This window comes from Oryx dammah, unplaced genomic scaffold (assembly GCF_014754425.2).
Source record: "Oryx dammah isolate SB20612 unplaced genomic scaffold, SCBI_Odam_1.1 HiC_scaffold_11032, whole genome shotgun sequence".
NCBI lineage: Eukaryota > Metazoa > Chordata > Mammalia > Artiodactyla > Bovidae > Oryx > Oryx dammah.
The window spans coordinates 12,660-29,060 of record NW_024080426.1 but is presented as its reverse complement, the minus strand read 5'-3'; the positions used below and the strand labels follow the sequence as shown (position 1 = coordinate 29,060).

The 16,401-nt window shown below is 40.7% G+C and overlaps 1 protein-coding gene and 1 non-coding gene across 2 annotated transcripts in view; one reads left to right on the top strand and one right to left on the bottom strand.

Annotated features, from left to right (window-relative positions):
• Positions 1 to 16,401, bottom strand: part of LOC120860176 (oral-facial-digital syndrome 1 protein-like) — a gene marked incomplete at its 5' end in the record, with an annotated part of 79,836 nt that overhangs the window by 56,100 nt on the left and 7,335 nt on the right. Inside the window, 4 exons of the mRNA XM_040235967.1 lie at positions 833 to 939; positions 7,439 to 7,612; positions 7,921 to 8,057; positions 9,580 to 9,687. Of these exons, the coding sequence (XP_040091901.1) occupies positions 833 to 939; positions 7,439 to 7,612; positions 7,921 to 8,057; positions 9,580 to 9,687 (526 nt within the window). The remainder of the gene's footprint in view (positions 1 to 832; positions 940 to 7,438; positions 7,613 to 7,920; positions 8,058 to 9,579; positions 9,688 to 16,401) is intronic.
• On the top strand, positions 4,951 to 5,056 carry LOC120860178. The gene has a single exon (XR_005720260.1). It is a non-coding gene; the product is annotated as a U6 spliceosomal RNA (small nuclear RNA).

Below are 16,401 nucleotides of genomic sequence, written 5' to 3'. Positions count from 1 at the left end.
AGGCTTATTACATAACCTCTACAACTGCTGAGTCTGTTATTAATCCCTGGTAAGATATGAAGAATGAAACACTAGTAAGCACTTAAAACAAGCAACACACACATTATATGAAACAGTTTCTCCCAGTACAAGTCAACTCAGAGCCATTGTGTTGCCCTTTTAAAACGCCAGCAGAGTATGTCAATATGGCAGCTTTTGCTGTCTGGAATTCAGATACCATACACACATGAAACTGTGAGATCTGAATGTTTGACACTAATGGGAAACATATGATCTGTTAAAGTGTTATTCGCGTCTCCAAATTATCTCTCAGGTCCCACTGTAACCTGATGATGGTATCTCCTTCTGCTTTCATCCCAGTGACCAATATTTCAAAAACAAAATGCTCATCTTCATTTAACCTGAAGTGTGCCTTGAAGGTAGGTGATAACACCTTTACAATCAAGAACTCTACTCTGCAGTTATTATTAGAATATGTAGACATATTTTGGAGAAGGCAATGGCAACCCAGTTCAGTACTCTTGCCTGGAAAATCTCATGGATGGAGGAGCCTGGTGGGCTGTGGTCCATGGGGTCGCTATGAGTCAGGCATGACTGAGCAACTTCACTTTCACTTTTCACTTTCCTGCATTGGGGAAGGAAATGGCAATCCACTCCAGTGTTCTTGCCTGGAAAATCCCAGGGACGGAGGACACTGGTGGCCTTCTGTCTATGGGGTCACACAGAGTCAGACCTGACTGAAGTGACTTAGCAGCAACAGCAGCAGCAGACATATTTAGTTCTTTTTAGTCTCATTAATTCTGAGAGTCCAAAATGGACACACATTACTTACAATTCAAAGGCTTCAATTCTTTGCTTAAGCTCAGCTTCTCTGCCTCTCAGCAACTCTATGTCTTTTAGTAGAAGCTGCCTTTGGGCATAGATTTCTTTTGTTTCATTCTGCAGAGGAAAGCACTAACTTTTACCAAGCAAGCTAAAGAAAACAAAGGAGATGAACAAATACATTGCTTCCTAAATTCTAGAAAACAAAGGATGGACATTTAGAGGAACAATTTTCAAGAGGTTCCAATACAAGGTGTATGTTTTGCCTTTTTATCCCCACAAAACTGTACTTCCTCATCTCCCATGGACTGTTAAGTTACATTACCCTTTATTTCTAGCATCCTTTGTCTATAGTTATTTTATTACTTCATTAACGTCTCTCAGATACTGAAGAAAATTCATTAAGTTCTTCAGCCAGAGAAAAAAATGAAACTAAATGTTCATTCAGTAATAAAATGAACCTTAAAAGATGATGCCCCAAACAAATAACCACACTTCCATGTATGTGTTACCTGAACACCTATCACATATTCAAGGCCACACTGAGTGTTGCATACATAAAGATGTATAGATACAGGTCAGTCTTCACCTTAAAAACAACAACAACAACTCAGTTTATTCAGGGAGAGAAAGACAAACCAAACATGATGATTTCACAATTAAAGTAAATCGAGACTCCACAGGATGAATGATGCCTGGAGGAGTACATCAGTGAGGGGTCAGGAGAGGCATCATGAGGACCTGACATTCCAGCTGGATTTTGAAGACTGGACAATTTTATCAGGCCAAGAAAGGAAGGGGCATTCCAGGTGGTGGAATAAAGCATGGTGGTCTTCATAAACGGCAACCTTCTCAGGAGTCTTCGTAGATCAGTTGACTAAACCAGAGTTCAAGTTTGTGAACTGACTGATCTGATCTAATCAGTCAACAATCTTTTTTTGAACAGCATTGAAGTTTAGATGATTTACCATGCTATGTTAATTTCTGCTGTAGAGCAGCAACTTGTTATACAAATGTATCTTTTTTATATTTATTTTCCATTATGGTTTATCACAGGATACCGAACATAGTTCCATGCCCTATACAGGAGGCCACTGTTGTATATCCATCCTATATATTATAGTTTGAATTTGCTAATCCCAAGCTTCCAGTCCATTCCCACCCTCTACAACCTTGGAAAGAAGTCTGTTCTCTTGTGTCCATGAATATGTCTCACTGACATGTCCATTTGTGTTGTAAAGAGCAGTATTGCATAGGAACCTGGAATGTCAGGTCCATGAATCAAGGCAAACTGGAAGTGGTCAAACAGGAGATGGCAAGAGTGAATGTCAACATTCTAGGAATCAGCAAACTCAAATGGACTGGAATGGGTGAATTTAACTCAGACGACCATTATATCTAATATTGTGGGCAGGAATCCCTTATAAAAAAATGGAATAGCCATCATAGTCAAAAGAGAGTCCAAAATACAGTACTTGGATGCAATCTCTGAAAGGACAGAATAATCTCTGTTCATTTCCAAGGCAAACCATTCAATATCATGGTAATCCAAGTCTATTCCTGAACCAGTAATGCTGAAGAAGCTGAAGTTGAATGGTTCTATGAAGACCTACAAGACCTTTTAGGCTAACATCCCCAAAATATGTCCTTTTCATTATAGGGGACTGGGATGCAAAAAGTAGGAAGTCAAGAAACACCTGGAGTGACAGGCAAATTTGGCCTGGAGTATAGAAGGAAGCAGAACAAAGGCTAAGAGAGTTCTGCCAAGAGAACGCAGTGGTCACAGCAAACACCCTCTTCCAACAACACAAGAGAAGACTCTACACATGGACATTACCAGATGGTCAACACCAAAATAAGGTTGATCATATTCTTTGCAGCCAAGGATGGAGAAGCTCTACAGTCACCAAAAACAAGACCAGGAGCTGACTGTGGCTCAGATCATAAACTCCTTATTGCCAAACTCAGATTTAAATTGAAGAAAGTAGGGAAAACCATAAGACCATTCAGGTATGACTTAAATAAAATCCCTTATGATTACACAGTGAAAGTAGGAGCTAGATTTAAGGGACTAGATCTGATAGACAAGGTGCTTGATGAACTGTGTATGGAGGTTCATGACACTGTACAAGAGACAGGGATCAAGACCATCCCTAAGAAAAAGAAATGCAAAAAAGCAAAAAGGCTTTCTGAAGAGGCCTTACAAATAGCTCTGAAAAGAACAGAAGTGAAAAGCAAAGGAGAAAAGGAAAGATATACCCATTTGAATGCAGAGTTCCAAAGAATAGCAAGAAGAGATAAGAAAGCCTTCCTCAGTGATCAGTGCAAAGAAACAGAGGAAAACAATAGAATGGGAAAGACTAGAGATCTCTTCAAGAAAATTAGAGATACCAAGGGAACATTTCATGCAAAGATGGGCTCAATAAAGGACAGAAATTGTATGGACGTAACAGAAGCAGAACATATTAAGAAGAGGTAGTAAGAATACACAGAAGAACTGTACAAAAATGATTTCATGACCCATATAATCAGGATAGTGTGATCACTTGCCTAGAGGCAGACATCCTGGAATGTGAAGTCAAGTGGGTCTTAGAAAGCATCACTACAAACAAAGCTATGGAGGTGATGGAATTCCAGTTGAGCTATTTCAAATCCTAAAATGTGATGCTGTGAAGGTGCTGCACTCAGTATATCAGCAAATTTGGAAAACTCAGCAGTGGCCACGGGACTGGAAAAGGTCAGTATTCATTGCAATCCCAAAGAAAGGCAATGCCAAAAAATGATCAAACTACTGCACAATTGCACTTATCTCACGTGCTAGTAAAGTATTGCTCAAAATTCTCCAAGCCAGGCTTCAGCAACACATGAACCGTGAACTTCCTGATGTTCAAGCTGGTTTTAGAAAAGGCAGAGGAACCAGAGATCAAATTGCCAACATCCGCTGGATCATAAAAAACACGTTCCAGAAAAACATCTATTTCTGCTTTAGTGACTATGCCAAAGCCTTTGTGTGGGTCACAATAAACTGTGGAAAATTCTGAAAGAGATGGGAATACCAGACCACCTGACCTGCCTCTTGAGATACCTGTATGCAAGTCAGGAAGCAATAGTTAGAACTGACATGGAACAACAGACTGGACTGAAATAGGAAAAGGAGTACGTCAAGGCTGTATATTGTCATCCTGCTTATTTAACTTATATGCAGAGTACATCATGAGAAACACTGGGCTGGATGAAGCACAAGCTGGGATTAAGTTTGCTGGAAGAAATATCAATAACCTCAGATATGCAGATGATACCACCCTTATGGCAGAAAGTGAAGAACTAAAGAGCTACTTGATGATAGTGAAACAGGAGAGTGAAACAGTTTGCTTAAAGATCAACATTCAGAAAACTAAGATCATGGCATCTAGTCCCGTCACTTTCCGGCAAATAGATGGGGAAACAGTGGCTGACTTTATTTTGGGAGGCTCCAGAATCACTGCAGATGGTGACTGCACCCATGGAAATTAAAAGACGCTTACTCCTTGGAACGAAAGTTATGACCAACCTAGATAGCATATTAAAAAACCAGAGACATTACTTTGCCAACAAAGGTCCATGTAGTCAGGGCTATGATTTTTCCAGTGGTCATGTATGGATGTCAGAGTTAGACTATAAACAAGGCTGAGCACTGAAGAATTGATGCTTTTGAACTGTGTTTTTGGAGAAGAGTCTTGAGAGTCCCTTGGACTGCAAGGAGATCCAACCAGTCCATCCTAAAACAGATCAATCCTAGGTGTTCATTGGAAAGACTGATGTTGAAGCTGAAACTCCAATATTTTGGCTACCTGATGTGAAGACCTGACTCATTTGAAAAGACTCTGATGCTGGGAAAGATTAAGGGCAGGAGAAGGGGATGACAGAGGATGAGATGGCTGGATGGCATCACCAACTCAACAGACATGAGTTTGGGTAAACTCTGTAAGTTAGTGATGAACAGGGAGGCCTGGCATGCTGAGGTTTATGGAGTTGCAAAGAGTCAGACATGACTGAACAACTGAATTGAACTATATTTCTCATTTAATGATATCATGTGGTATATTTCTCTTCCTGACTTCATCACATATCTTAAAGATGACATTGTTAGTACTCACTTTAACAGCATATATACAAAAGTAGAATGACACAGAGAAGATTGGCATGGCCCCTGCAAAAGGATGACTCACAAATTCGTGAAACATTTCATATTTTTCCTAGTTTAGACAGCAGTTCAGTCGCTTTGTTCATAGTGATGCTTAGTCCACTTGACTTCGTATTCCAGAATGTCTGGCTCTAGGTGAGTGATCACATTATTGTGATTATCAGGATTATTGAGACGTTTTCTGTACAGATCTGTGTACTGTTGCCACCTCTTCTTAATATCTTTTGCTTCCGTAAGGTGTTTGCCATTGCTGTCTTTATTGTGACCATCTTTGCATGAAATGTTCCCTGGTATCTCATTTTCCTGAAGAAATGTCTTCAAGATGTCTATTCTTTCCATGTAAGTGAGGCCAATTCCCAGAACTGCTTATACAAAACTTGCAGAGGGGTTGTAATTACCCTTCAATAACCAGGTCTTCTTTGGAGAAATGTCTGTTTAGTTATACAGATGGCTAACAAACACATGAAAAGATGTTCAGCATCACTCATTATCAGAGAAATGCAAATCAAAACCACAATGATGTACCATCTCAGTACCACCAGTCAGAATGGCTGCTATTCAAAAGTCTACAAGCAATAAATGTTGGAGAGTGTGCAGAGAAAAGGGAACCCTCTTACACTATTGGTGGGAATGCAAACTAGTACAGCTACTATGGAGAACAGTGTGGAGATTCCTTTAAAAACTGGAAATAGAACTGCCTTATGACCCAGCAATCCCACTGCTGGCCATACACACTGAGGAAATCAGAACTGAAAGAGACACATGTACCCCAATGTTCATCGCAGCACTGTTTATAATAGCCAGTACATGGAAGCAACCTAGATGTCCATCAGCAGACGAATGGATAAGAAAGCTGTGGTACATATACACAATGGAGTATTACTCAGCCATTAAAAAGAATACATTTGAATCAGTTCTAATGAGGTGGATCAAACTGGAGCCAATTAAACAGACTGAAGTAAGCCAGAAAGAAAAACACCAATACAGTCTACTAACACATATATATGTAATTTAGAAAGATGGTAATGATAACCCTGTATGTGAGACAGCAAAAGAGACACAGATATATAGAATAGTCTTTTGGACTCTATGGGAGAGGGCGAGGGTGGGATGATTTTTGGAGAATGGCATTGAAACATGTATAATATCATATGTGACACAAATCACTAGACCAGGTTCGATGCATGATACAGAATGCTCAGGGCTGGTGCTCTGGGATGACCCAGAGGGATAGTATGGGGAGGGAGGTGGGAGGGGGTTCAGGATGGGGAACACATGTACACCCGTGGCGGATTCATCTGATGTATGGCAAAGCCAATACAATATTGTAATGTGATTAGCCTCCAATTAAAATAAATATTTATATTAAAAAAATAAAATGGATAACCAACAACAGAAAAAACAAAACAACAACAAAAAAAGGGTCTTTTTGAGAAGCTCTAAGCAAGGGTGGACACTGGGAGGAAGCCTCTTACTTTCAAGAAAATTTCCTGACAGAAGCACCCCCTGTCCACAGTAAGCAGGGTCCCAGATCCAGTCTGGTGTAAGATAGGCCCTTAACAAAACTGTTTTTTCTAAAGCAATGGGTCAAATCCCTTCCCACACACCCTCCTGCTACTGGGCAACCTCTGTATCTCCTGTCCAGCCACCAGCCTGGCAGACAGGATCAAATGGCCATTGGCAACCCTGGACGCCTCCATCCTAGAGACCTCATCTCTGGTCCCATGGCAGCACACTGTGTTTTGTTCCCATTCTTGACCTCAAATCTCCACTTGCAACTCTGTTGTCTTGGCCCATCTTCTTCTGGTCATCAGAATCCCCAGATTCGCTTCTCAGTGTCTTTTAGGCAGCCACTAAGAAATCCCATTGCCCTAGATTAGCAGCCACCTGCCATCTTGAGCTCTTGTCCACACCCTACTCAACCCAAGTCATCCATGAAATGGGTTGCCTTTCTGAAGCCAGTGAGTTTGAGTTCTCTCAAGTTCCTCTGCCTGAGCACCTCCATCCCTCCAGCTTTGCCAACACTACACACCCTCCTGAGAGCTGCACAAGGGCCCTCACCTGGAAGCCCTGAACTTGGTGTACTGTCAGTCCACACTGCCCACCTCAGCTGAGTCCTTGACACAGCTCAGTAGGCCTATCAGTTTTCCAGGGCTTTGTTTCCTTTAGTGATAGCAGTCGTTTCACATCTCTGATCCTCTCCTTCCTGCTGTTAATGAAGCCTCAAAGCTGCCGCTTCTTTGGTGTGAGTTTCTCCCACTCCCAGCATTCCCAGACCATACCATCTGCAGTTCTTTCCCTCCAGCCATCTCACATAAAGGGTGCCTGCATATCCTTTTCAAGTCCCCTGCTTCCATTTGCATTCTTGACCCCAAGAACTACTGGAGAGGTAGTCCAGAGATGGCCACCCAGTAAATGATTTTAGAATATTACCTCCTGGTGCTTTTGAATTCTCTCAAGGGTCATCTTTTCATGAGATATAAGGGTCTCAGATTTTGCTCGATAAGCTCTTTCCAATTCATTCCGGAACTCAGCTAATTCCTTCTCACACTTACTTTTCTCTTCTGTTTTAATTTTCTCTATTTCAGTATCTTTAAAGTAATTCAACTGCCAGTTGATGAGAAAAAATTGTAAATATCAATAATTATAGTAAAGAAACAACAAATTTTCTCTATTAACACTGTCTAAATATATTTAGCTTATTTCATCTTCATGTTCCATCTCATTCATTACAAATCTAGGGTGTGCTCGGAAGTCGTAAAGAAATGATATTATCTGGAAAGAGAAATAATATCCACAAAGTATAGTACCACATTCATTAGTAAAGATTTTTACTATTTCTCCATATACCGAAGGTGAAGACATTAAAATTTGAGGAAAAATATCACTCTTGATGATAACAAGATGAATCTTACCTCCTGATTCATTTCTGCCCGTAGCTGCTGTTCTATTTTCCTCTTACATTCATTTAACTTGATTTCTAAGGATTCTAACTTTGGATGTTGAGGGCAAGCACCAGCAAACTCATTGTCAATAAGCTGAAGCTTCTCCACTACCAGAAAACAACACAGTATATGAGGTCAGAGAGACACGTGCAGGTGAGCAAACAGAGCCAGAGCTCTGTTCAAACACAGAGAATACTCAGGGAAAAGCGTAAGGATGTCTGCCATTTTACTTATTAATAGAAATGCATCCAAAAAAGTGAGAGTGCTTAATGGATGGACAGATAAGTGATAAAGCAAGTATAACAAACTTCATGCCAGATTCAAGATGTACAAGTGTTTGCTGTAAAGCTTTCAACTTTTCTGAATATTTGAGAATCCTCATCATAAAATATCAGGGGGAAAAAAAGCAAAAAATATACTTTAAGTCAGATAACAATGGCTTTTCTTTCTTATGTCAAAGTGCCATGAGAGAAGGCTCTTTCACTGCACTTTGGTTAGAGCTAATTCACACTTTCAAAACGTTGACCCTAAGAGGAATCAAAGATGTTGTGCTTCACTTCTTCTACTTCACAGAGGAGAAAACTGATGCCCATCCAGTTGAAGGGACTTCCAGAAGGCTATGCAGCTACATAATGGCACCAATGGGGCTAAGGCCATGTCTATGTCTTACATTCCTGCAGTCTTTTCAGGAGACCTCCAGCCCTCAAAACTGTAGATTTGAAACCAACCACACCACACACTGCAAACCTGACCCTCTCATACAGTCTTATCAGTGTAACACCAATATTGCCAAAAAGTAGGCAGAGAAAAAAATAGCTGGCACAAGCAGATTAAAATATGTGCTCAGTTATGCCCAACTCTTTGCAACCCCATGGACTATAGCCTGCCAGGCTCCTCTGTCCATGGAATTCTGTAGGCAAGCATACTGGAGTGGGCTGCCATTTCCTCCTCCAGAGAATCTTCCATACCCAGGAAACGAACCCATATCTCCTCTGTTTCCTGCACTGCAGGCAGATTCTTTACCACCTGAGTCATCAGAAATCAAACTATTGACAGGTATGTCTCTGACTGGCCAAATGTTACACATAGTTTCCATCTACTTTTTTGTATTCTACAGAAGGTGTATAACTCAGAAAAGGCTCTGGCTCACAGACCAGAAAATGTGGACTCTAATATCACCTCTGATCCAGATAGGGCATTTCCAAGTTGTCCTTCCTCAAATGATCCTAGGTTTTTAAACTATAAAATGAAAGGATGGCCCACTGACTTTTCTAGTTCCCTGCAAAGTAAGTAGTCTAAGATCTTCCCACTTAAGTGGCTATAAAATAAAGTAAGATGAGACACGGAAGAACTTCCCAGTCAAGAGAGATTCAACTGAACAAACAAGGAAGTGGGCCTCTGGATCCCCATTTGGAAAGCATACCCCTGGTGGTCATGAACGGAGAAGCAGCCCTGGAGAGCAGCTTCTAGTCCCTCTGAGGGAAAATGAGCAATGATTCCAGAAAACATGTCACCAGCATCCTGAATCCCTCTCAGTGAAGCAACAAATACATAATACAGTACATCAGGTCATCACCTTCACTGGAAATAGAAAATGGAAGTGTAATTATGGAAGAAGATCACAATTACCAAGAGAGTCTTCGATGGGAAATTTTGAACTTGTCTGAGTTTCCATATTGCAACTCTCTTTATTTTGATGAAATTCTGCCAATTCTTTCAGAAACATAATGAGAAAACCTGAAAAGCACAAAGCATATATTTTTGTTTCACAACTTTCTTTCATTCAACCATTCATTGTTCAATCACTGTTTATGCCATCTTGAACTTAACATTATCTTTCTCACATCATGTATCCTTTAAGAATAATTTCTGAGAAAAGGCCTTTCCAGACTTGGAAAAACAGACTGGTCCCAAATAGGAAAAGGAGTATGTCAAGGCTGTATATTGTACCCTGCTTATTTAACTTGCATGCAGAGTACATCATGAGAAACGCTGGGCTGAAAGAAACACAAGATGGAATCAAGATTGCCGGGAGAAACATCAATAACCCCAGATATGCAGATGACACCACCCTATGGCAGAAAGTGAAGAACCAAAGAGCCTTTTGATGAAAGTGAAAGAGGAGAGTGAAAAAGTTGGCTTAAAGCTCAACATTCAGAAAATGAGGATCATGGCATCCGGTCCCATCACTTCATGGCAAATATATGGGGAAACAGTGGAAATAGTGTCAGACTTTATTTTTCTGGGCTCCAAAATCACTGCAGATGGTGATTGGAGCCATGAAATTAAAAGATGCTTACTCCTTGGAAGGAAAGTTCTTACTAATCTGGATAGCATATTCAAAAGCAGAGACATTATTTTGCTAACAAAGGTCCATCTAGTCAAGGCTTTGGTTTTTCCAGTGATCATGTATGGATGTGAGAGTTGGACTATAAAGAAAGCTGAGTGCCGAAGAATTCATGCTTTTGAACTGTGGTGTTGGAGAAGACTCTTGAGAGTCTCTTGGACTGCAAGGAGATCCAACCAGTCCCTTCTAAAGGATATCAGTCCTGGGTATTCATTGGAAGGACAGATGCTAAAGCTGGAACTCCAGTACTTTGGCCACGTCATGCGAAGAGTTGACTCATTGGAAAAGACTTTGATGCTGGGAGGGATTGGGGGCAGGAGGAAAAGGGGACAACAGAGGATGGAGATGGCTGGATGGCATCACCGACTCAATGTACATGAGTTTGAGTAAACTCTGGGAGCTGGTGATGGACAGGGAGGCCTGGCATGCTGCGATTCATGGGGTCACAAAGAGTCAGACACAACTGAGTGACTGAACTGAACTGAAGCATGGTATCAGACATGAAAATAAGAACTTATATATGGCATGAAAGAACAAAGTCAAAAGACAAGTGACATACTGGAAACAAGTATTTACCAAAATATGAACACAGAGTATTAATTTTCATAGTATCAAAAAGCTTTTACAAATCAGTACAAAAATATAAAAATAGGACAAGGACAAACTTTACAGGAAACAATTTTAATGTCAAATGCTGCTGCTGCTGCTAAGTCACTTCAGTCGTGTCTGACTCTGTGCCACCCCACAGATGGCAGCCCACCAGGCTCCCCTGTCCCTGGGATTCTCCAGGCAAGAACACTGGAGTAGGTTGCCATTTCCTAACATGAACAAAATCATAAATAAATGTGAATTAATACTATGACAGAAAGGTATTATTTTCTCAATAGATGTATTATCGAAGTTTTAATCTTACCACTAAAAGTGTTGGCAAGGGAGCAGGAAAGCAGGCATGCTCTTTCACTCAGGAGGGGAATGGTCAGTGTTTATGGATATTCAAAATGCAAGTGTTCTTTAACCCAGTCATTCCACCTCTCTGAATTTATAGAATTAGACTTTCTCAAAAGTGTGTACCACTGTACACCACACACTTCTAATGGCAAACCCCTATCAACAGGGGTTAATTAAATACACTAAAAAATATAATTAGTCTAAGTACATAGCTAGATAAGGATATACTGGCGGATAAAGGAAGCAAATTGCACTACAGTACAATGATTCCATTTATGAACATATGTGCTTTAATTACATATAGACTTTGATCCCCATAAAATAATGCTGATAGGATACACAAGGCACTCTTCATTCTAGTTATCAGCAGAAAATGAAATAGACTGTTGAGACTATTTTTCTTTGACTTTATGCCTTTCTGAATAGTTCGAAGCTTTTTTTTTTTAAGCCATGCCATGTGGCTTGTGAGTTCTTAGGCACCTAACCAGGGGTTGAACCCAGGTCCCCAGCAATGGAGTCCTAACCAGTGGACCACCAAGGAATTCCCTGAAACTTTTTTTTTTTCTTAAGTTCTGAGCATAAATCTTGTAAGTTTTCAGTTTCTTAGAACAGGTGAATGGATTTTTGTATCAATCAAGGGTCTTTTTTTTTCTTCTCTTGACAATATTACAATATACTTGGTCTTTTTAACTGAAGAATAGTAGATTGATATTGCTAATTTCTGCTGCATAGCAAAGTGATTCAATTATACATATACCCTTTAAAAAATATTCTTTTCCATTGTGATTTATCATAGGCTACCAAATATATTTCTCTGGGCTATACAGTAGGACCTTATTGTTTGTCCATAAGGTTTCCTCTGTTACCCCAACCTCCTCCCCCTTGGCCATCATAAGTCTGTTCTCCACATCTGTGAGGCTATGTCTGTTTCATAGATAGGTCCAATCGTGACATATTTTAGATTCCACATAAGTGATATCACACAAGGAACTGTTTTTTCATTTCTCCTACTGTAAATATAAAATATTCTTTCATATTCAGTGCCTTGTAACTCTTCTCTCTCATCCACCCTCTTGTGACCATTTTCTGTGAGCGTGTTTTAACCTCATCCCCCTCCTCATGCTGAGGCCAGATCTTGGCTCCCTCTCCAGGAGAAGGTCAACATTTAGTAGAAACTTTGAAGACCCCGCAGTAGGTCATCTGTAGATATTCATTCTTCCACCTCAGCACTCTAATGCTGTGAGCTCTGCAGCTCTTTCCACAAGCCCCTAATTAGTTCCACTTTCCCCTTCTCTCCTCCATATCCCCTCCCCCAAGAAGGATATGGCTAGTCTCCTTTATCCACTCATTTCTTCATATCAGTATGAACCCCTACTTTATACTTTGGTAATTATAATTCATTGCTAATTTATAACTCATTTATATAACTCAGCCATTTTTCTTTTTGTTGTTGATGTTGCTCCTGGTATTCCAGCTTTCTTTTGCCTTCAGGAGCACTTACATTATAAATTTCTTCTTAAGCACCTCCTTAGGTTCTGGCACTATAATGGGCTTCAAGTTCATTATATTGATTAGCCTCTGCTCCATTCCCGGAATCAAGCACTGTTGCAAGGAGCCCTGGTTTCTGATTATTACAGAATGGTACTAGAAACCGTATCTTAGTACTGCAAACTGGGCTTGAGGTATGCTCACTGCAACTGGGATGTCACTGCTTCTAGCCCTTCAGCCTGCACAGTTAGGAAATATGAATGTACATTAACCTATGCATACATGCTTATTTATAAATATCTCTATGTCTCATCTGTATCAATGTTAAGTTAAACATGAGTTCATACTGATGTGTCCAGTGATACCATTACCATATGTATCATCTTAGCCTGTTGTTTACCTGTAAGTTCCCACCTGGTTCCCACCATCTACTATTCACTTTCTTCATTGTTCAATTCCAGCCCACACATATAACGGTTTCAGAATTGTCAACCAGCACCCCCATGAAAAGTAACTTTCATCTTGACTACATAACATATATATAGTTCCTTCTGCCTTCAGTTGTAGTCTTCATCCCTTTCTAGAGTTACCCCTTCAGTGAGGTTACTACACTTACACTGTTTTGTCACAAGCAGCATTTCATCCTGAGATTACCTGACTTCCTCCATTTGCATACACGAAGGTACACACTTTGTAAAGCTCTACAGGATTTAATAAATAGTGCCATGTATTCTTGGAGAAGGCAATGGCACCCCACTCCAGTACTCTTGCCTGGAAAATCCCATGGACGGAGGAGCCTGGTAGGCTGCAGTCCATGGGGTTGCAAAGAGTTGGACACGACTAAGCGACTTCTTTCACTTTTCACATTCATGCATTGGAGAAGGAAATGGCAACCCACTCCAGTGTTCTTGCCTGGAGAATCCCAGGGACAAGGGAGCCTCATGGGCTGCCATCTATGGGGTCGCACAGAGTTGGACACGACTGAAGCGACTTAGCAGCAGTAGCAGTAGCAGCCATGTATTCTACCATTATAGTAATGTAAGAACACTTGCACCACCCTGTAAAACATCCTATGCTTTCCATCTTCAACTTCCTACTCCTTCCCTCCACATCCCTAGAAACCACCTAGCAGCAAGGTAGTCAGGTGTGCTGACCACCCTAGCTTTGCCTTCTTCAGAATGTCACATATATAGAATCCTAGACCATGTAGCCTTTTCAGATGGGCTTCTTACATTAACACAGATTTGTGATTCATTTCTCTCTCTGCATGACTTGATAGTCATTTGTTTTCTTTTTTAGTTGAATAGTATTTCCCAGTTTGGATGTACCATAGCCTGCTTATCCATTCCCCCACAGAAAGATATCTTGTTTGTTTCCAATTTCTGGCAACTGTAAATAAAGTTGCTATAAACGCTGTGGAAAATTCTGAAAGAGATGGGAATACCAGACCACCTAACCTGCCTCTTGAGAAATCTGTATGCAGGTCAGGAAGCAACAGTTAGAACTGGACATGGGACAAAAAGACTGGTTCCAAATAGGAAAAGGAGTATGTCAAGGCTGTATATTGTCACCCTGCTTATTTAACTGATATGCAGAGTACACCATGAGAAACGCTGGACTGGAAGAAACACAAGCTGGAATCAAGATTGCTGGGAGAAATATCAATAACCTCAGATATGCAGATGACACCACCCTTATGGCAGAAAGTGAAGAGGAGCTAAAAAGCCTCTTGATGAAAATGAAAGAGGAGAGCGAAAAATTTGCTTAAAGCTTAACATTCAGAAAATGAAGATCATGGCGTCCGGCCCCATCACTTCATGGGAAGTAGATGGGGAACAGTGGAAAGTGTCAGTCTTTATTATTGGGGGCTCCAAAATCACTGCAGATGGTGACTGCAGCCATGAAATTAAAAGACGCTTACTCCTTGGAAGAAAAGTTATGACCAACCTAGATAGCATATTCAAAAGCAGAGACATTACTTTGCCAACTAAGGTCCGTCTAGTCAAGGATATGGTTTTTCCAGTAGTCATGTATAGCTGTGAGAGTTGGACTGTGAAGAAGGCTGAGCGCCAAAGAATTGATGCTTTTGAACTGTGGTGTTGGAGAAGACTCTTGAGAGTCCCTTGGACTGCAAGGAGGTCCAACCAGTCCACTCTGAAGGAGATCAACCCTGGGATTTCTTTGGAAGGAATGATGCTGAAGCTGAAACTCCAGTACTTTGGCCACCTCATGCGAAGAGCTGACTCATTGGAAAAGACTCTGATGCTGGGAGGGATTGGGGGCAGGAGGAGAAGGGGACGACCGAGGATGAGATGGCTGGATGGAATCACGGACTCGATGGACATGAGTCTGAGTGAACTCCGGGAGTTGGTGATGGACAGGGAGGCCTGGCGTGCTGCGATTCATGGGGTCGCAAAGAGTCGGACACGACTGAGCAACTGTACTGAACTGAACTGAACTAAGTCATTTGGATAAATACCTAGGACAATGACTGGTGGGTCACCTGGTAAGTCTATGTTTAGTTATACCACCAAACTACTCCCTGCCCTCAAGCAACTATACCATTTGTCCCACCAGCCTGTCTCATGCCCTTGTTGCTTCATATCCTTCCAACATTTAATATTGTAGGTGAGTTGTACATTAGCCATTCCAATAGGTACAGAATATTACCTCATTTCTGTTTTAATTTCCCTATTATTTGTCTAACAACAAACAATATGGAGCATCTTTTGATATGCTTACTTGCTGTTTGCATTTTCTTTGGAGAGTTATTTATTCGGACCTTTGCTAACTTTTTAACTAATTTGTCTTTGTTGAGTTTTCAGAGTTCTTTGTATATTTTTGACACAAGTCCTTTATTGGATGTCTTTTGGCAATACCCTCCCCCATCATAATTTGTCTTTTCACTCTCACAGACATGCAATTTAAAATTTTTAACAAAATCTAACTGATCTATTTTTTTCTTTCATTTAATTACACTTTTGATGTCATATCTCATTACCAAAACCAAGGTCACAAAGATCTTCCCATAATGTTTTCTTCAAGAAATTGTATCATTTTTGTGTTTTACATTTAGAAATATAATTCATTTTCATCTAATTTTTGTATAAGGTGTAAGGTCTAAGTTCATTTTTGTGCATACGAATGCTCCAATACCACTTGTTGAAAAGACTAACTTTCTTCCACTAAATTGCTTTTCCTTTGGTCAAAAACTAGTTGACTGTATTCAGATCAGTTCAGTCGCTCAGTTGTGTCTGACTCTTTCAGACTCCACAAACTACAGCACGCCAGGCTTCCCTGTCCATCAACAACTCCCAGAGTTTACCCAAACCTATGTCCATTGAGTTGGTGATGCCATTCAACCATCTCATCCTCTGTCATCCCCTTCTCCTCCTGCCCTCAACTGTTCCCAGCATCAAGGTCTTTTCAAATGAGTCAGCTGTTCGCATCAGATGCCCAAAGTATTGGAGTTTCAGTTCCAACATTAGTCCTTCCAATGAACACCTAGGACAGATCTCCTTTAAGATGGACTGGCTGGATCTCCTTGCAGTCCAGGGGACTCTCAAGAGTCTTCTCCAGCACCACAGTTCAAAAGCATCAATTCTTTGGTGCTCAGCTTTCTTTATAGTCCAACTCTCACATCCATACATGACTACTGGAAAAACCAT